The sequence below is a fragment of the Callorhinus ursinus genome, unplaced genomic scaffold (genome assembly GCF_003265705.2).
Source record: "Callorhinus ursinus isolate GAN/ISIS: 27379988/994484 unplaced genomic scaffold, GSC_fseal_2.0 scaffold31, whole genome shotgun sequence".
In the NCBI taxonomy this organism is placed as follows: Eukaryota; Metazoa; Chordata; class Mammalia; order Carnivora; family Otariidae; genus Callorhinus; species Callorhinus ursinus.
Genome location: NW_027397093.1, coordinates 11,050,874 through 11,071,619, shown reverse-complemented (window position 1 = coordinate 11,071,619; position 20,746 = coordinate 11,050,874). Strand labels below are relative to the sequence as shown.

The 20,746-nt window shown below is 35.4% G+C and overlaps 1 protein-coding gene across 8 annotated transcripts in view; it reads left to right on the top strand.

Annotated features, from left to right (window-relative positions):
- The window catches only part of ADK (adenosine kinase), a 492,673-nt gene that overhangs the window by 382,716 nt on the left and 89,211 nt on the right, over positions 1-20,746 (top strand). For all 8 annotated transcript variants that reach the window (XM_025850596.2, XM_025850597.2, XM_025850593.2 and 5 more), the window contains one exon: positions 12,176-12,211. In XM_025850596.2, coding sequence (XP_025706381.1) covers positions 12,176-12,211 — 36 coding nt within the window. The remainder of the gene's footprint in view (positions 1-12,175; positions 12,212-20,746) is intronic.

Below are 20,746 nucleotides of genomic sequence, written 5' to 3'. Positions count from 1 at the left end.
CCATGGCTATCCCAGCTACTTTCCACTGGCCATGAAGAAAATTTAAGTATGCTTATATGTTGGACTTCTAAAGCAGCATTATAATACAATCTGTACATAATTATTATTAGCTAGCGAAAAGGAAGAAAATAATACTGGTTATTGGTGATATTTGAAAGTGGTATTTTTTTTTAAGATTTTTATTTATTTATTTGACAGAGAGAGAGACTGCGAGAGAGGGAACACAAGCAGGGGGAGTGGGGAGGGAGAAGCAGGGTTCCTGCAGAGCAGGGAGCCTGATGTGGGGCTCAATCCCAGGACCTTGAGATCATGACCTGAGCCGAAGGCAGACGCTTAATGACTGAGCCACCCAGGCGCCCCAAAAGTGATATTGTATATACATATCCATAAGTTAAAATTCAGACCTGGGGAGAAATTACCTTTTTCTTGTTTGTTTTTTTTTCTACTAGAGATAGGAGACTAGATGCTTTTTTGTTTTTACTATATTTTGTTATGTTATTAAATCACAATGTAGTCCTATAAATTCCCTTTTTTACTTAGTCCAGTAACATTTTGGACTGTGAATATTAATATTCTCTCTTCTTCCTCAGAAGACCAAGAGACCTAAGGAATAAAGGAGCTTTGTTATAGGTCTGAACTTAAGAGTCAGAACAACTGGAAACTGGTGATCTCTGTGACATCCATATTCCTCTGCCATATCTCACACCTTACCCTTGCCACTTTGCTCATAGAAAGGTTTATAAAAACAACTCTGCCCTGTGCAGTTGTCCATTTTTGTGTTTTATATATGGTTTTCATTTTATTTTTACCTTATTTTCTAAAAGTTAATTTTTGTACAACTTTCAAACTAGAATAAGTTGGGCCATTAGAGTGGTCCCAGGGGGTGGGCTTTATAGTGGCAGTGGTATCACACCTTGACAACTTGGGAAGTATCATGCTTAGAATATGGAAAATATAAAGTGTATTGGTATGCCTTTGAACTGAGAGAAAGGAATCATTAGACACTTAACAAGAATGCTAATCTCTCCCCATCTGAGATCTTCACTTTGTCTAATACTTAGCACTGATCCATAATGCCTTTCTCATCCTGCATACGTATGTATCTAAACTCATAAGAATTGGTTATTTATGACTTTTACTGTCTTTTTAACGGTAAAAAGACAGTTGTTGTTGTTGTTTTTTCTTTGCCAGTGAATGAAAGAAATAAGACCTGTCAAAAGATACACATTTTACTTTTCTTAAGGCTAATAAGCTGGAGTCTGCTCCCCATAGGGCCTTCAATTCTTCATTAGTAACTTAATTAAAAAGAAAAAAATCTGTTTTGAAACATAAATACCCTACTAGTAGCATAATTCAGGGGTAAGCAAACTTTTTCTGTAGAAGTCCAGTTAGTATGGTCTCTATTGAACTAGTTAACTCTGCTGTGGTAACATGAAAGCAATAATAGACAATATGTAAATGAATGAGCATTGCTATGTTCCAGGAAAACTTTATTTATTAAAACAGGCAGTGGGCTGAATTTGTCTTGCAGGCTGCCGACCCTGGGCATAATGTGTTGATCATACATTATAGTAAAACCCTCTCTATTGGTTGAAAGAGAGGATCAGGGAGAAAAAAAATTTTTTTAAAGATTTTATTTATTTATTTGACAGAGAGAGACACAGCGAGAGAGGGAACACAAGTGGGGGCAGTAGGAGAGGGAGAAGCAGGCTCCCCGCAGAGCAGGGAGCCCGATGCGGGGCTCAATACCAGGACCCTGGGATCATGACCTGAGTCGAAGGCAGACGCTTAATGACTGAGCCACCCAGGCGCCCCGAGAAAATTATTTATTTATTTATTTATTTATTTATTTTTTAAGATTTTATTTATTTGAGAGAGAGAGCATGAGAGAGGGGAGGGCCAGAGGGAGAAGCAGACTCCCTGCCAAGCAGGGAGCCCAATGCGGGACTCGATCCCGGGACTCCACGTTCATGACCTGAGCCAAAGGCAGTCGATTAACCAACTGAGCCACCCAGGTGCCCCGCGAGAAAATTTTTTTAAAAAGGAAAGATGTTACTACCTATCTGGGGCTTTCTAGTTGGTAAGATAAAAAGCAAGAAAATGACAATTATATAAGACATGTAAGTAAAAAAGGGTTTAAAACTAGAGTTATTCTTCAGAGAGTTTCAAATATTAGATTACTGATAAAGTAGAGTGCTTATGATTTAGTGAAGCAGCTCTAAATATAGGAACTGTATTCTTTGTACAATAAGATGCAAAAAGCAATGTATGAGATGCTTAAAATAAATGATCAATCTCTTTTGTCTTTGGCTTGGTCATAAGCTTTTTTAACCATTAAATAGAAAACTAGAGATTTGTTGAATGTGCCAGGATATTTTAGGATCTGTACTTTAAGATGGACCCACACTGAACTTCTGCTGGAATAATTGAGTAAGAGAGACCTGATTTATCTTCCCTCCTTAAACAGTGTAAAACCAGACAAAATAAATAAAACAGTCTCCAGACAGTAGGCAGCACAGGACAGTGATTCCTCAGAGAAGGTAAACAAATGAGAGAATCCTACAATTGCCATAGCATTCTGTTTAAACAGAATTTCTAGTCTACAGTGCAGGAAGGGGGGTCCCAAACCCAGAGGTCCAAATGAACTAAAACCAGAGGTCCAACTGAGTTAAGAACTGAAGGAGGCCAAGATGGCTACAATTTACAGGAAAGAGTACCAGAGAAGAAAGCTGCACAGAGACAGAGCTCACACACTAAATATCTGCAAGGGGTTCCCTGGAGTCTTTAGCTGGATACTGGTCAGCACATGTGTATAAGGAGAGTGTTCAAGGTAAAGGATGAAACCATTGGAAAGAAGCAGACAGAACATTCCCCCAAGTTCACACAGGCTGATAGCAGTTTATGTCCCCAGTAGCCAGAATGGAGAAACCTCTCTCTAATAAATGGGATATTTTATTTAGTATTCAAAAAGATATTACATCAGTAGGGTACCAAATTTGCTTTAGATTAAAGGCTGCTCTCATTTCACCTCTCAAAGCTTAAAAATAAACCTAGAAAGGACCAAACTGTTTCCAAGTAACCTAACTGAATTTCAGAATAAACCTCACAAATATGTAAAGTATTACCAAAAATCCAGCATCTAAAAACATAAAATGTCCTAATGTCCAGCATCCAGTCAAAATTATTGAGCATGGAAAGATGCAGGAAAATACAACCCAAAATGAGGACAAGTATCAAACAATAGAAATGGATTTAGAAATGGCACAGATGTTAGAATTATTTGACAAGGATTAACATTTCTAAATATATTCTGTATTTCAAGAAGGTAAAGGAAAGCATAAGCCTGTTAAGAAACATAAAAAAGATTGAACTTCTAGAGAGGAAAAATGAGCTGGATGAAAAGACATTGCAGAAGAAAAAATAGTAATTAATTTAAGTAAGTAATTTAAGACACAGCAGCAGAAGCTATTCGAAATTAAACACTGAGAGGAAAAAAAATAGTCTTTGAAAAACAATAAACCATGCATGAATGAGCTGTGGGACAATATCAGGTGATCTAATATACATATTTGGAGTCTTAGGAAAGAGGAGAGTGAATGAAAAAACATTTTAAGTCCTGAATGTTCCAAATTTGATGAAAACTATAAATCCACAAATCCAAGAAGTTCAACAAATCACAAGCAGAAAAAACAAGGAGAAAACCATACCAAGAAACATAATGAAATTGCATGAAATCAGCGATAAGCTCTTAAAAGCAGCCAGGTTGATTTTTTTTTTTTTTAAAGACAGATATTCAGAGAAACAAAGATTAGAATGATGGCAATCTTAGCATCTGAAACAATGCAAGCATAGAGCACTGAAAGAAAAAAAATTGACAACCTAGAATTCTATACCCAGCAAAAATATCTTTCAAAAAAACCGAAAACAAAACAAAGACTTTTTTAAACATAAAAAAGCTGAAGGAGTTCATCAGTAGAAGACCACCACAAACCATTTAGGAAGGCTCAGATCCAAGTGCTACCTATAACAATTACTGCTATATGGTCTTGGACATACTTTAATTTCTGTGAACATTCAGATACATCTGTGATATGAGAAACCTATTTAATAGTATTTTTATGAGGATCAAATGAGATAAGGAAAATAATAGACATTTGTTGAGTGTTTCCTTTGTGCCAAGCATGTGTTGTCTCATTAAAAATGAAAATATAATATCCAGTAAGAGGTCTGAGATTTTTCTTATGCTATCATCTCTCCTCTTTCTTCAGTATCTGAAAAACTTGGGTTAGTCTAGAAGTTACCAAAATAGCTAATCAATCAAATTTTGTTGAAGTATTTTTCCTAACTTTGTTTGCCTTTAGTTACCACTATTAAATATGCTTAAAGGTGGGAATGAACAACTCTTCTTGCTATAATAGACTCATCAGCTAATAAATCACTTTGTGAAAGGTTTAGGTATGTCCTAAGCTACACCTAATTTTTTTGGCTTGTGTTTTGGCTGCCTAATTTTTTTTTCCAGTCATGTTTATTGAGGTATAATTTATATACTGTCTGTGTAACTTTTATTATAAATCTATTGGATAGGGGCCATGAATGTCTTTTAGCTTATACTTTGCCCCACTGAATTTTTGGCACTCAATAAATGTTAAATAATATTTCTATTCAGCATTCTGCAGACAGGAAGCATATGGTAATAAATGTCACAGCACAGGTTGAAAATCCCCAAAAAGTTCTGTGTTATATTCTTTGGAAAAGCCAGTACAGAAATTTTTGTAAATAAAATTTATTTTAAAAAGCAGTTCCCAGGCACATAATTTACTTATTGATTTTTCTCTACCCTTCTTTTACTTTATTTTTATTTTTTTAAAGATTTTATTTATTTATTTGAGGGAGAGCAAGAGTGAGAGAGAGAGCATGAGTGGGTGAAAGGCAGAGGGAGAAGCAGGCTCCCCACTGAGCAGGGAGCCTGATGCAGGGCTCGATCCCGGGACCCTGGGATCATGACCCCAGCCAAAGGCAGACGCTCAACTGACTGAGCCACCCAGGCACCCCCACTTTATTTTTAAATTCAAACTTTTCCTCATCAAAACTAGTGTATTAAAAATAGTATAACATTAATGCAGTGTCATAAAAAGTATATAAATGACTTTTTAGATAGCATAAAGAAAAGGTAATTCTTAGTCTGAAGGACAGCATGAGGAAATATTTAAAAGCTTAAGCAACATAAGTCTTTATCATATATTATATGAAAAGAAATAAACAGCAGGTAGTTCTTTATCATTAAATATCAGCATGACTTAGAAGTGTATCACTGCTACAGCTGTCGCAGACCTTATGATGGTATTAGACTTTGATTCAATAATATTTTTCTCACCTGAGGATCTGGCACTACTTAAATATCTTACTCTGTTCTCAGTAAGGTAATCATTGCTTCAGAATAATGAAAGACATTGTAAATTGAAACTAAACTTGAGGCCAAAAAACAAATTTTATGTAAAAGATAATATATCCCAGTTATCTGTATAGAAGAAATTGTTAACCATAATCAGTTATACAAAACCATTTAGATAGTATGTATTTAAATTATCTTTACATAATTTGCTCACCCTGTGATTGATCTGCTGACCACATTTACTTCCATTTGATTTTTGTGAGGATTTTTGTAAGGATTAACATAATCTGAACTATCTTAATTGGGCCGTGTTACTTAACCTCTCTAAGGCTTAGCATTCTCATACATAAAATGTGAATGGTGATTCTAAACATAGCTTAGCTTGGTGCCTTTAACTTGGAGTCTCTCAAAAGGCTGTAATCAAATGTCAGCCATGGCTGTAATCATATCACTACTGGGGGAGAATCCATTTCCATAATCACTCATATGTCTGTTGCCAAGCCTCAGATCCTCACCAGTGGTTAGCCATGGGCCATAGGTATACTCATAACATGACAGCTTTCCTCTAGAGTAGAAGCTCAGAGAGCATGTGAGTAAAAGAATAAACAAGGCATCTCATCACTTTTGTCATATATTTTTAGAAGCAAGTCATTGAGTCCAGCCCACACTCAAGGGGAGGGAATTATACAAAAGTTTGAGTGCGAGCAGTTAGGGGATCATTGGAAGCCAATCTGGAGGCTACACATATGATCCAGAGATAAGACAAATCACTGAATGTCCTCTGGATGCTCTGGAACTTGTTTAAACTATACTGAGATCTTATCAAGAACCTGAATTCAATAGGCAAAATGATTTTACTTGTAAGGTTCACATTATAAATATTCCATTTATCCCTAGCAACAATCTAATGCAACAGATATTATTGGCATCAATTTTATTGATATAAACTGATACACTGAGTGACTTGTTCAAGATCGCTGTAAAACTACACCTTTAGTGTAGGTCTTCTGATTCTAAGCCCTGTACTCTTTCCTTTTTTTTTTTTTAAGATTTCTTTCTTTTCTTTTTTTTTTTTTTAAGTAATCTCTATACCCAATGTGGGGCTTGAACTCACAACCCCAAGATCAAGAGTCACCTGCTCCACCAGCTAAGCCAGCCAGGCACCCAACCCCCTGTACTCTTTCCATTTGGCCTCCTGACCAGTACTATCTTACACTTAAGGCCATTCAAAGAAAGCATGATACATTTAAATGTATATACAAATATGTGAATTTTGTATATAGAAAGAAAGACAGATAACATTCTTAGACACAGAAGACTGTGTTATAGGCTCTCACCTACACCACACCATTTAGGATTTACAGTATTGTTTCAAATATTATTGAATCAAAGTCTAATACCATTGTAAGGTCTGCAACAGCTATAGTGGTGATATACCTCTAGGTTAATAGTATCTGTTAGCCTAAAACTATACATAGGAGATAAATACTTGTTGAATGAAGAGGTAACAAAGTAAAAACAACATTACTGGTTTGGTGGCTCCATTCACCCTTGGCTTTCCCCAAAGCTCTGGACTCCTGTTACTTGAGTGAGGACCATGGTGAGCCCCCCATTGAATTTTCTGCTTCCTCCATGCTTTGGAGCAACAAAGTAGTTTGTTTTGGATGGATGGGCTGCTTTCTGTGGATAGTCAGAAGTTACCTTTCTTTGGTCGAGTTGGATCTTCTCCTTTTTTGTTTCATTCCATGAAATTTCAGCCTGGTAATATCAGGACCCCTCATGTCTGAGATCAAAAATAGAGTGGTAACATTAGCAAGCAGATAATGGTTCTAAATGGATTCAGTGCCTTAAAGTGAAGAGCAGGAAATGCAGGGGCAAGGGTTATGAGCTATGAGTGCTGGTACTTAGTGGTTAGTAGTCATACCCTTCAGATCACCCTGGAGAAAAGAGAGGTAAATTTTGTTTTTAAAGGCATTTGCTAACTTCACAAAATAACTTTGTGGTATGTGGTATGTAAAGAAAGATAGAAAACTATCTTTTTTTTAGCAAAATAATATTTAGCAAAATAATAGTTCCTAAACTAAGAAGTATATTTCAGAAAGTCAGAGGGTACAAGGTCAATATACAGAAATCATTTGTATTTCCATATAAGTAGTAACAAATAATTGGAATTGAAATAAGAATATGGACATCTTATGATTTTAGTTTAATATTGATTACAGATCATTCTGCTTTATAAATTAAAACTGAGGTGTTATCAGACAAACTGCAGAGAAAACAGTTTTCTCCTCAATTGAATATAAAGGAAATAGCTCTTTGATACACACAAACGTGCACCTGAGTTTCTCCTTCCTTTCTGTATAATCTGAGGACTGTGCTTTCTAATAGTGGCTTGCTAATCCCTTTAAATAGCTCGTAATGCAAGTATTCCATAGTTTTCATTAACCATGAATTTCAGCTCCTTTAAAAAAAAAAAAAAACTCAAAACCCATACTTGGTGGTTGTTTCACTAGCCCCCTTTTAGCCTGGTCGATGAAGCAGCAAGCCTACTGCAAATCCTAAATAACATGGTGTAGATGAGAGTCTGAGACTTTAATTATATGTCATTTTATTCACAACACTCAATTCCAGGAAGGAAAAAATGAGTTTGCTGTTGTAAAAGACATATTATGTGAGTATCATTCATTGTAAACCAGAAATGATACTGTATTAGAGCATAGACAACAATGGGAACTAATTCTGAAAATGTGACCTGTCGGGGAACTGAATAATAGTGAAAGTTATCAAAATGGAAAGAAGTGTTAATGTGAAATCCAGCCTTCTCAGAAATACTCTTTCCTGGCCTGTTTGGTTTTGCTTTTGTTGCTTGTCATGCATGAATAAAAGTGCTGCACTCTCAGGGGAGCAGGAATAACCTCTGTCAGTTGTTTATTTCCTTAATCCTTCCTCCTCTGTGATTTTTGATGTCAGATCCAAAATGGAAAGCCTGTAAATATAATGATTATCACATGGATAATCACCTGCATTAGGAACCGCCCTGCTTCTCTATTCTAACCCTAGCTGTTCTCTACACGTCACATCCACTCTGCGGTTGGATTTTAACCTGACTGCTTCATTAGATTTGTGAACTCAGTACGTGGCGCCCTGGGGCAGCACAGATGGGGACATGCTTGTTTTCTTTTCTCACTTTTACTGCAAAAAAAGGACACTAAAAAGTCCTTTTCTTTTCTCACTTTTACTGCAAAAAAAAGGACACTAAAAAGTCCTTTTCAGTTTAGTATGATCAGTTCACTCGGAATTAACCCTGATATTTGGAACCTGCCTTACTTTTCTGCCCACATCCATACTCCTTTTTCCTTCCCTACTTTCAGACCTAATGCCTTTTCTTTCTGTCCCTCTCTCCATGCAGTGAATCTGAGGACTAAAACTCTGGTTAAAATGCTTACTAGGTCAAACTGTTCCCCTATGTTGTTTTATTATTTGTTTTGCTGGGAGGGAAAAATAAATGTTGTTCCATCATTGTATCTACAAACACCTTCAGATCAGAGGTTAGCTGTGGGAAAGTCTGCAGTGATGTGAGCCAGCTGCCTTCTCTAATGGAGTGACTGGGGGCACCAGCTCAAGATCAAAAGAAGGTAGGAGGAAGTCAGGAGATAAGATCTTTTTAAGCTATAGAACAAGTGCTTAGCTTTTCAGTGATAGGGCACAGCTCTGCAAACCTGTGTGAGGGGGCGCTAAGATAAAATACTGAGTCGACTTTTCTTCAGCATGTCCTTCCTCAATCAGAAATACGTTGGCGCTACAAATAGTTTACAGATGTGGAAGTGTCCTCAGGCCTGGTTTCCTTAAAGAATAATGATCTGACATTTATATATGTGTCTTCTTGCAATTAGTCAGTTCCACTATACCATAAGAGATCACAGTTAATTGCTTCTTACATCTGTGTGGGCAAAACTGGACATTAAAAAAGCATTTTAACCACTGGATGTTGAATTTTGAGTTTTTTATGTCTTAGTGCCGTTTTAGTCATACAGATTCTTCATATTAATTTTGTCTTCTAGTTCTCTGGACTTCTTTCATGCCTCTGATGAAACTCTATATAAATAAGCAGTTCTAGCACAGCTTTTCAGTTATCTTCTTGATATAAGAATTAGCTTGGCTAATTCTTGGATTGGACAGCTTGGAAAAATATTATATTGATATCTTTTGAAACTTATCCTTTTCCTTGAAATCCAGGCCAGCAAATATTATTGACTATATGGTGTATCAAGTTCTATTATAAGTAAATAGTCAGAGAGGCCAACCTTGCTTGTACCGATTGTTAAGATCATTAATTCAGTTTTTCGTTAATCTACATCACCAAGGCTAACTTGATCACCCTTGTGCTTCTCTAGTGAACAGCCTAAGGAATTGTACTTTCAGCTTATGTCTTTCTATTAACTTAAGCATTTAGCTGTAATCATCCATTTCGACCTTTTCAAGCCCTCACAATGGGTCTTTAACTCTATATATCATTAGTATATTGGACCGTAAGTCATACATACTTCTTTTCCCAGTGTTTTCCTTAACACGTAGATAGTACCCAAATTTGTGCTGGAGACACTGACTTACTTTCTGCCTTACATGGTTTGGTGCGGCAGTCGTTTCAGTTGAGTTGGATCTGCTCACTACTCAGGCTCAAATCCCATCCTTCTATTAATATCTCTTGGCAAAGATAATTTTGGAGGAATGTAAGTTAAGATGTAGAGGCTCTTGACAGTTGTCTGCAGTATTTTTTTTTTCATTTTCAAGAGGGAAGTTGAGATGAAAAGTAATATTGCTTCTATTTTCTGTATCAGTCCTAAAATTAAAATATATGCAGAGAGTACAGAAAGGGAAAGGACTTGGTTACACAGATGTGTTTTTGTCATTTGATAGCCTGTTTTAGGAGCATTAGTGGATATAGTAATGTTCATCAGATTGTGCCCCTAAGATATTCAGGAACCTAGAAAAACTGTGAATTTAAAAATTTTAACTAGGGGTACCTGGGTGGCTCAGTTGGTGAAGCGTCCGACTCTTGATTCCAACTCAGGTTATGATCTCAGGGTCGTGAGATCCAGCCCCGTGTCAGGCTCCACACTCAGCATGTAGTCTGCTTGAGATTCTCTCTCTCTCCCTCTGCTCCTTCCCCCTCTCGTACTCTCTCTCTCTCTAATAAATAGATAAAACCTTTAAAAAATAAAATAAAAATTTTAACTCTTTTTTTAATGTTCAACTTTTGTTACCCTGTCATCTATATAAAAGAGAAATTGGGGAGGAGGAAGACTGTGTGCTATAAAAGTTTTCAAACAGACAAAATAGAACTACTAAATACATCTACATTTTTTTTTTCAGGAAAACATCCCCCACATCTGACTATACAATTCTGAATAACCTCAGTGAGAAAGAAAAAATGGAAAATAGAAAATATAAAAAAAAAAGTGGCATGTTTGAGCAGTTAGCTCCATGAAAAACTTAGATTGGAAAAAAAGGCAACAAAATACAAATTTGAAAAGAGCATCAAATAACAAAGACAATGCTAACAAATTGTATGACAATATATTGAAAATTTGAGTGATAAACTACATCTAGATTTAGTAGTTGATAACATTTTGCCATTTTTACTTCACTTTAATTTTTTTAAGTATTCTAAAGTAGATTATATATATCACGCCATTTTATCCCTAAATACTTGAGAAGAAACCTCTAAAATTAAGGACACGTACCTTAACAAATAATAATTCCTAATGTTATCTCAATCCTGTTTCATAATCAAATTTCTCTAATTGTCCGAAAAATGCCTTTCTTGAATCGTTTGTTAAAAACAAGATTCAGTAAAGGTCTGTACATTGCTCTTGGTTATTTTCCCCTCCCCAAGTTATCATGACACTGATTTATTGAAGAGACCAAGCTATTTGTCCTGTAGAATGTCCTACTTTATGGATTTGTCCATTTACTTTCTCATTGTATCATTTAACTTGTTCTCCTATCCTCTGTATCTTCTGTAGACTGCAGTTATTGAATCAAAGTTTTGATTAATTAATGTTAAAAATGCGGTCAGAAAACTTTATAGGTGGTGCTGTGTCCTTTATACTGCATCATAATGGAAGGCACAGAATATTTGGTGATTCCAGTATTAATGATGAAAACTGATAAGATCAATCACTGAGTTTTAAGGTGATGACAGCTTGATCCTTCCATTATAAAGTTACACTTTGCCCCCCGTGACCGGCATATAATCTGTGATATTTTGATTCCATGAAATACTCAGCTTCCCGTCATACTTTTATCTAATAAATTTAGCATCCATTGATGATCCTTGCCTGAATAAATTTCATTAGGGATTGCAAAATGATTTTTCTGAATCTATACATTTATTAGCAGTGATGCTTCTCTGCAGAAGAGCTTTTCTGAAAGGTATTGTTTCAATTAAAAACACAACCACCAGTATGTTCCTTAGGTTTCAAATGATTGTCTTTCTTTGCTGGGGTCAAAACACCTGAACTCACTGTGACAGCTACAGTAAAAACATGCACTACATCTTCTTTATTCTAACTTGTGAAGTGTGTTGACATTATGCTGCCTTTTTTTTTTCATGGCACGGGAAAAAAAGAAACCTTTTTTGGTGTAAGAATAAAAATTGAACTATGTGGGTATATTGAGATAATTGTATAAAAAGAAGACTGTTTGAATGAGTTTCAAAATGGATTATTTCTTCATTACCTAGCACTTTATAATTAACTGTTCTTTTTTTTTTTATTTCAGGAAGCTGCCACTTTTGCTAGAGAGCAAGGCTTTGAGGTGAGTTAACCCACAATTGCACACTAAACAGATCCTAAAGGTTTTTTCTAGCTGATAATGAAGTTCTTTTGGACAGTGATTGATGTGCTATTATACTCTCAGAGCCTCGCAGCAGTTGCCATGGAAACTTGGCAGTCGTCATGGTTTCTTTGTTCTGCCAGCACAGTGTTATGACGCACTCTGCTAGGTCTGCACCCAACATCGCCTACAGATGTTATTTATTGAATTTTGAAAAGCCTCTTGGGAAGCCAAGAGGTTGGGCACGGTTTCAAGCTGCCTCTGCAGATATGGGGCCTGTCAGTTTGTTCAGTTAAAAAGCTACCTCATTAGCTGTATTACATTTCATAAGGATTCACTGCTAAAGCAGTGGTGGAGCAAGACTAAATAGTGAAATATAATGTCATTTAAATAATTTCACCCCTACCACATGTAGATTATCATTATGCAAATTAATTTCCAAAAGGTTGTACTTAACAGTTGTTATGAACTGATTAATTTAAATCCTGCTCATATAAACTTCCTGTTTTAATCCTTTTTTTCCATCTCTCTCTCTTTTTTTTTTTTGGATAGCATAAAACATCTATTAATTTTCTGAAACCAGGTATCAATAATTGGCTTTAATTTCTAGGTCCTAATTCTGTTTTCCCAGTGGAAGTATTAGTTGTCAAGATTCAAAACTCCATGTGGTGGTTGTTGGTGAAATTAGGATAACAGACAAGACCATGTTTTTATCTATATAATATCCATCTTCTAGTTGATTATTAGAAAACACTGACTTTAATCTGAACCCAGGTTAACTGACAGAGAATTCATAAACTGAGTTTATAAGTTTTATAAGCATCATATTTATTGAGCCAGAACTATGTAGAATGCTGTGTTCTCTACAGCAACTTGGAATGTTGCATGGTAGTAATTTTTAAAAATTAAACTGACTAGAGCTGGAATATAGAAACTCTTTATTTACATGCTCAGCATTGTCTACCATCTAGAGAAGCTGTGAGCATTGATTAGATGTATCAGTAAGCTCACTTTGAACTCTTTAGAGAAAAGTGTTGTATGAATTTGTGATGGAACTATTATTTAAATGTACTAAAGGCAGATTCATTATCGAGCAACAAAGTAATACATGTGCATGTTACCCATGTCATAGGACTTGACAACCAGACATAAAGCTTCCTCTTCTTGGAGGAAGACAGTAGCTTCTGGTATACATATTCTATGAAAAAACCATATCAGGGCAGAAAAGCTTGCCTCAAAATACTTGATTATTAGAACTATGATAGCTGCTTGGGAGTTTTCTTTTTTTGTTTTAATATATTCTTATAAATATAGGGTTGAGTCACATGTAGAAGGAATAAAAATTTCCAAGTATTTGTTGAATCTAATTTAAGTTTCACTTTGTAATTTCCCAAACTGGTGATTGGTACTCATAAGTAAATATACTCAGGGTAATAGTCAATGTAAACATTAAATGTTTTGATCATGAAAATATAAGTACATGTTTTCAGTCATATCTTAAGGTTTCACTAATGTTAAGTTTTAATATTAACAATCGATACTCTCTTTTGTTACATCAATATTCTCCATAGATAAGCGCTTGTCCAGTGTAAATTTATAGCTTGCTTTCAGTGCTAACATTAAAAAATGTATTTTAGTTCTAGAAAATAACTGGTTTTGTATATGCTTAGAACTATAACATGTTACATAACAAATGATCGTAGTACCTGCAGATAATTTTAAATAGTTTATTAAACCCAAATTTGTACTTTTATTGCCCACTTGAGCTACATGCTTTGAATATGCTTGGTTTAAATTCAGTCTTAGTGACAAAGTACTTTTTCTATTTTCTGCTAACCGGCACCGTATTAACCTTTCTATTAGTTCTTATTTACCAATTCTAGAATTGTTTTTTTTAACCATAAATCTGCCATAATTGATTACAGCATATAAACAAAGTGATGATGTTTATAATAGTGTATCTTATTACCTTCTAACGTAGCAAAACTACTCTGTTGGTGATGTTGACAGTGATAGTTAGATTAGGTAAAGCACACCGTGTCTTGATGTCACCCTTCATGGGTTCCCTAAAATACTACAAGCATTGCAAAATATGTAAGAGCCATGAGTAGAATATTTTTGTTATTAAATATAATCCATAATGGAATGTTATCTAGGGGAATTCAGTGATTTTTAAAATGTCATTAAAGTTTCCTCAGTCCATTAGACAGTAATAGGAAAGCCTAGGTTTGAAACTTGGTGTTTTTAAAGAATCAAACAAGAATAAATCACTTTATCTTAATGGTTTAATACCTATAGAAATGTGTCAGTGCTCTCTGGTCTACTGTGACAAATGAGACAAAATCTGCATTTTATCCCTCTCAACCTTAATTTTACCTCTAAATGGGGGCATGCATGAGGAAAGAAATGAAAAGATTAAAAAGAAAGGTGAGCATTTTTTTTCTTTCCACCAGCTCTGCTGTCATACCCTCATTTTCTCTTATAAATCCCAACCAGTTCCCAAAGCCACTGAATATTGCCACTAGTGATATGTCTGTTAACAGACCAGTCCAAATGCCTCTAAAAATAACCAGTGTTTATTCATCAGGAAATATCTTCAGTGGCATTGTTTATGATATTCTGGTTAGCTTCTCTGCAAATTTTAGATAATCTTTCTTTTTAAAAAAATCTTTAATCTTTAAAATGAATTGGGCAATTTTTAGTAAGAAGAGGCAGCTTAGGAGGGCACTGGAGAATGAGATAAAAACTGAAGCTGGGCAGAGCACAAAGCAGAAGAGAGAGGATATATATATATATATATATATATATATATATATGATAGAAAATTGCATAGTGCCTGATTTAAATGACAGACCTGCTAAGAATTTAAAATGACAATTCTTGAGGTAAAAAGTTTCATGAGGCCTTTTATTATTCTGGAAAATCAGTTCAGACTGCAGTGTGTTTTTAAATCTACTTTATCTTGAACTGAAGCGATTAAAGGTTTATATTTTCAGAACCTAAATAAAAATAACTTAAAAATATGTTTCATTATGAAACCTTTTATAAAAGCTGTATTGAAAATTGATTTAAATTAAATAAAGAAAATACCTCCAAAGCCTAAATATAATATTCTTTGTATTTTCATTCTTTGTGCAATGGACTCTATGCCAAATGATGAAGATAATTCATACCTTCTCTACTAGGTCATTTATTCAGTTTACTCCAAGCAACAAATTTTAATTTTATTTTAGATCTCGAAGATTTATTACTTCTGATCACAGAGGAAACAAAGCAATCCTTTTCCCTTTTCCAACTTTCCCCACAGCCCCTGACTCTATCCAGAGGATCTCAAACTTGTAATCTTTCTCTGACCGTTGATGACTCTATCATCTTATACCACTGAGACAGGAAAGTATTGAATTGTGTTATCCAATATGGCATCCATTAGCCACATATGGCTATTTAAATTCAAATTAATTAAAATTAAATAAAATTTAAAATTCAGTTCCTAAATCTCAATAGGCATATTTCAAAAGCACTCTACAGCCTATGTAGCTAGGGACTACCATATTAGTGCAGATATAGAACATATCCATCATCACAGAAAATTCCATTAATCAACACTGGATAGAAAGTCCACAGAGTATTCAGGAGGTATTGATTCCCAAAGAATTCTCCCAAGATTTTTCTAAGGTTCTTGTGTTCCTCACAAATACAAAGAATACAATGAACGATCACCCAGAGTTTCTGGAAATAAGACACTATGTTAGGTCCTGCTGGCTAAGAGAGTACAATGCTGCTTTTCGAGTCCCAAAAGAGGACAGTTTTAAAAGAGTAAATTAACAGAAAGAGAAAGGTAGTCTTTTAATGCTCTTCATTTAGTCATTTATTCATTCAGTAAATATTTACTGAGCACTAACTCTGTGCCTAACACTTTGATAGACCCTGAAGACAAGACAGAAATGACCGGAGAGTATACTGTGAAAGAGAACATGGGAGGGGTTCCTATTTTGTAGATGCGGTAGTCAAGGAATGACTCTCTGAGGAAAGCAAAACTTGAAAAATACGGATATCTAGCATTGACAGAAAAAAGCAAAACAAACAAACAACAGGGAAACAAATTTCAAACAGAGGGAACAAGAGCACATAGGCCCAAAAGGGAAAGAGCATAAGGTACTGTGTACTCCAAGAACTGACAGAAGGCCAGTGTGACTGGAATGAAGTAAGCGAGGGGGAGGTAGTAGGAGATAAGACTGGAGACTGACACGTCATGTGAACACCATAATTATTATAGGAGGTTCTGTTTGGAAGACAAAAGAATGTGATATGGTTAAGTGAGGCAGTGTGTGGGAACACCACAATTGGTATTCTATAGGAGTAGGTAGATTATGACAGTATTAACATTTGTATCATCAGCTTGTTAAAAATGGAAAGAAGAGAGTGTTTTCTTTAATTTGGAAGACAATGCTAAATTTAAGTGTGTAATCAGCAGTGACAATAAAAGCATAATTTAACATTTATAAAATGCCTCACAGTTTATATAAAACCTTTTCCAACATATGATTAATACATTTAATATTCACACAAACCTTTTGGGGGTAGGTAGGGCGTGTATTACCATATCAGTTCAGCAGATAAAAAAAAATAGGCTACATGACTTGTTCAAGGTCACACATAGCTAATATATCATGGAGCCAGAACCAGAGCTTAAAGAGTCTCGTACTCTTTATATACTACACTTCTTTCTTACTCACATCCTAACATATTGGAGGAGGAGATTAGATTTCCAAATGACCTTGGAAAATGAGAAATATTTTAGAAATCAAAAATTGAAAATCACTAGGGTAAAATACAAGCCAGAATAATCAAGAGAAAAAAACAGCAAACTTAAATTCAAGATCAGTAATGACTTGTGCATGTGGCAGAAAAATTATTTCAGTTGAACATGCTATAGTTTTGTGATAACAACAGGAAGCACGCTGCCGGAATTCAAAAAGCAGTACAATCTGCGGATAGCGTGGAATATTGATTAAGAGTGTAATTTCTGGAGTCAGACTTTGTGGATGCTAGCCCTGGTTCCACCACTTAGTATATTTGTGACCTTAGGAAGCTTCTTAACCTCTCTGTGACTCAGTTTATTCTCCTACAAAATGAGGATATAGGAATAATACCTACTGCCTGTAGAAGTTAAGATCTAGTGAGCACCTCAGAGCTATATACATGGCTCATAGCTAAATTGTATGAGCTTTCTTCTACTCCTTCCCCCTTTTTCCTTTCCTCCCTTATTAGATACCATACTTGAATTCCCAATACTCAAAACTCTTAAGGGCCTTTCTAGAGATTTTGGGATATGACACTTTTGGAGAGTATTAAAATGATGGTCATTAGAGGAAAGAAATTAGTATTTATTAAGTACTTAGCATGTCCTAAATATTGCATTAAGGTCTTCCACTTACCTCATCTTCGTTCATCCTCACAATTATTTTCAAGTTTTCATTTTGAAATTTTAGACTTACAAATTTGCAAAAATAGTACACTAAGCTTTCCCTAATGTAACATCTTACACAAATGAAGGTATAATGATCAAAACAAGGAAGTTAACATTAGTATGCTACCAGTAACTGAACTACAGCCTTTATTCTGATTTCACCAGTTTCTCCTTAATTTCCTTTTTCTGTTTGAGAATCTAACCCAGGAAAACAAATTGCATTTATTTGTCATGTCTCCTTTGTCTCTTCCTATCTGTGACAGTTTCTCATTCTTTCCTAGTTCATGATCTTAATCCTTTTGAAGAGTACTTGCCAATTATTTTATAGATGCCCCTCAGTTTGAGTTTCTCTGATATTTTCTGTTAATTAAGTTGAGGTTATGCATTTTGCCAGAAATATCACAGAAGTGAGTTGCACTTCTCAGTGTATCATATTGGGGACACACATGATGTCCCATTGTCTTAATGTTGATGATGTTCACTTTCATCACTGGATTAAGGTGATGTTTGCCAGTTTATTTTTTGTAAAGTTACTATTTTCTCATAGTATTTATTAAATATCTTGGAGGTGATATTTGGGGACTATGCAAATATCTCATTTCACCTACTAATCTATAATGAGAAGTATCTTAGGGGAGATACTTTGAGACTATGCAAATATCCTGAGTCTCTTCAAACTTTTGCCCACTATTTGGGCATATTTCTTTCCCAACATCATTTTTTTTAAAGATTTTATTTGAGAGAGACACAGAGAGAGAGACCGTGCAGGGCAAGGGGCAAAGGGAGAGGGAGCGAGAATCTTTAAGCAGACCCTACTCTGAGCCCAGAGCCCGAGGCAGGGCTTGATCCCATGACCCTGAGATCACAAACTGAGCTGAAACCAAGAGTTAGATGCTCAACTCACTGTGCCCCTCAGGCACTCCCCCTCCAGTGTCTTTTAACATAAATATTTTCTTAGATTTGTAGATGAGGAAATGGAGCCTCATAGAGTTTTATTTACCTGCTCAAGGTGCACACATCTAGGAGTGTCACACTCTCAAGTCCCTTGTAATTTCATAATTCTGCTAAGATATTAGCCCAAGTATAAGGGAGAAGAATCTGTAGGGAAGTGTAGGTAGCTGCAGAACTAGAAATATTTAGCTTTGAGAAGACAAAATTGAGGTTTTAAGAAAAGTTTTCATACTAGATGGGAATCAGCTATTGAGGCCAAAGCAATGGCTCCTCGAAGGCACAGTTAAGAAATTTAGATTTGGTGTTCACGGACAGTGATCCCAGAGTGACAGATGAGTTTCATATGAACTGTGGACATGGATACAATTAGAATAAAGTTTAACCATCCTGTAAAGATTTGTGTTTTATATTTGGGAAGTTTATTTCAATCTTGAATTGCCATTTTTATAAGATTTCATTTGAGACATAAGAAAGGTTTTTTTTGATTAGGTTACCAAAACTCCCATAAAAAAATACATATATCTTCCCACTGGCTTGGTAGAAGACAACCATAGATTCTCATTCTTAATTTATTTCTTATACCACATTGAAGAAAGACCTCTATTTAAAAAACATTATGTACATGGTATTCTGCTCCCAAGATGATAAAGTGAATGTGTTTCTGGGCTTTACCCCTTTATCTTTATTAAATATGAATGTACTCAATCATAAGCAAAACTCTGACCGTTGTAAAACTTAAGTGTGGTAAGGAGATTGGGAGAATATATGTCAGTCATTTTAATTAAATGTATACATTTATTTGAGAGAGTGAAAACATTGTCATGTGCCTTTTTTAATTTTATTTTATTTTATTTTTTGTCCTTTCAGCTGTTACTAGTCATTTCTAATAGTCCTTCCCCCAAAACTGAGGGAATTTCTTTTCTTATATTGTCAGAGTTCAGGCTTAGTTTTGTTCTAAAATAGGCAACCAAAAGTGAAATAGTCAGTGTGTTTGAAAGGTCAGCAGCATTGTCTTACCACACATGGCTGTTCTTTTCAGAAACAACGGTCATCTGGAATCATCATGTTAGGTGTAGTAGAAGCTTAGCTTCATGTATCATCTGGAATTTCTTAGTATGTAGTGGATAAACAACATACAAATATTTCACTAAGAATTTTCATACCTTTAAAAATGTCATAGTTTCTGATGTTCATTGTAATCATTATGACTTGTCTACCTTGAGTACCTAAATTTTTCTGTCTTATATATTCTAATTAAACTTTCTTGATGCCACTCAGATATATTTCTCCTCTGGTCTGTGTCTCTCTCCATTAACTGTTTGAAACTGCACAGTGATAGAGTACCAATAAAGCCCAAACCATGGATGATTAGAGGCCCACTGAATTCAAACATGGATTTTTAAATTACCTAAAATTGTTGAAAACATGATCCTAGGGGCAACTGGGTGGCTCAGTCAGTTGAGCATCCAACTCCTGGTTTCAGCTCAGGTTGTGATCTCATGGGTCGTCGGGTCGAGCCCCATGTCGGGCTTCATGCTCAGCTTAGAGTCTGTTTGGGATTCTCTCCACTCCTCTGCTCATGCATGTGTTCTCTCTTTCTCTCTCAAACAAACAAATAAATAAATAAATCTTTTAAAAAAAAACATGATTCTAGGGGCACCTGGGTGGTTCAGTTGCTAGGCATCTGCCTTCAGCTCAGGTCATGGTTCCGGGGTCCTGGGATCGAGCCCCACGTTGGGCTACCTGCTCTGTGGGAAGCCTGCTTCTCCCGCTCCCCCTGCTTGTGTTACCTCTCTCTCTGTCAAATAAATAAATAAAATCCTTAAAAAAAAACCATGATTCTAAAAATCCTACTGATAATAGCTCAAGAGTTAGATTTCAAGTCAGAACATTTATGATGTAAAACTTCGTGACCTATGTGATATGAAAAATAGCATCCAAGTTTCTAGAATTACCTTGTGGTTTTTTGTAATTTTATCTTTTTTAAATAAAATTAAGTCTATAGGAAACAGCATCTCCTTCTCTCATTTTAGTTCTTTGAAAAAATTGGCATTTTAGCAACATTATTTCCAGAGTCAGCATAATTCTCCAAACCT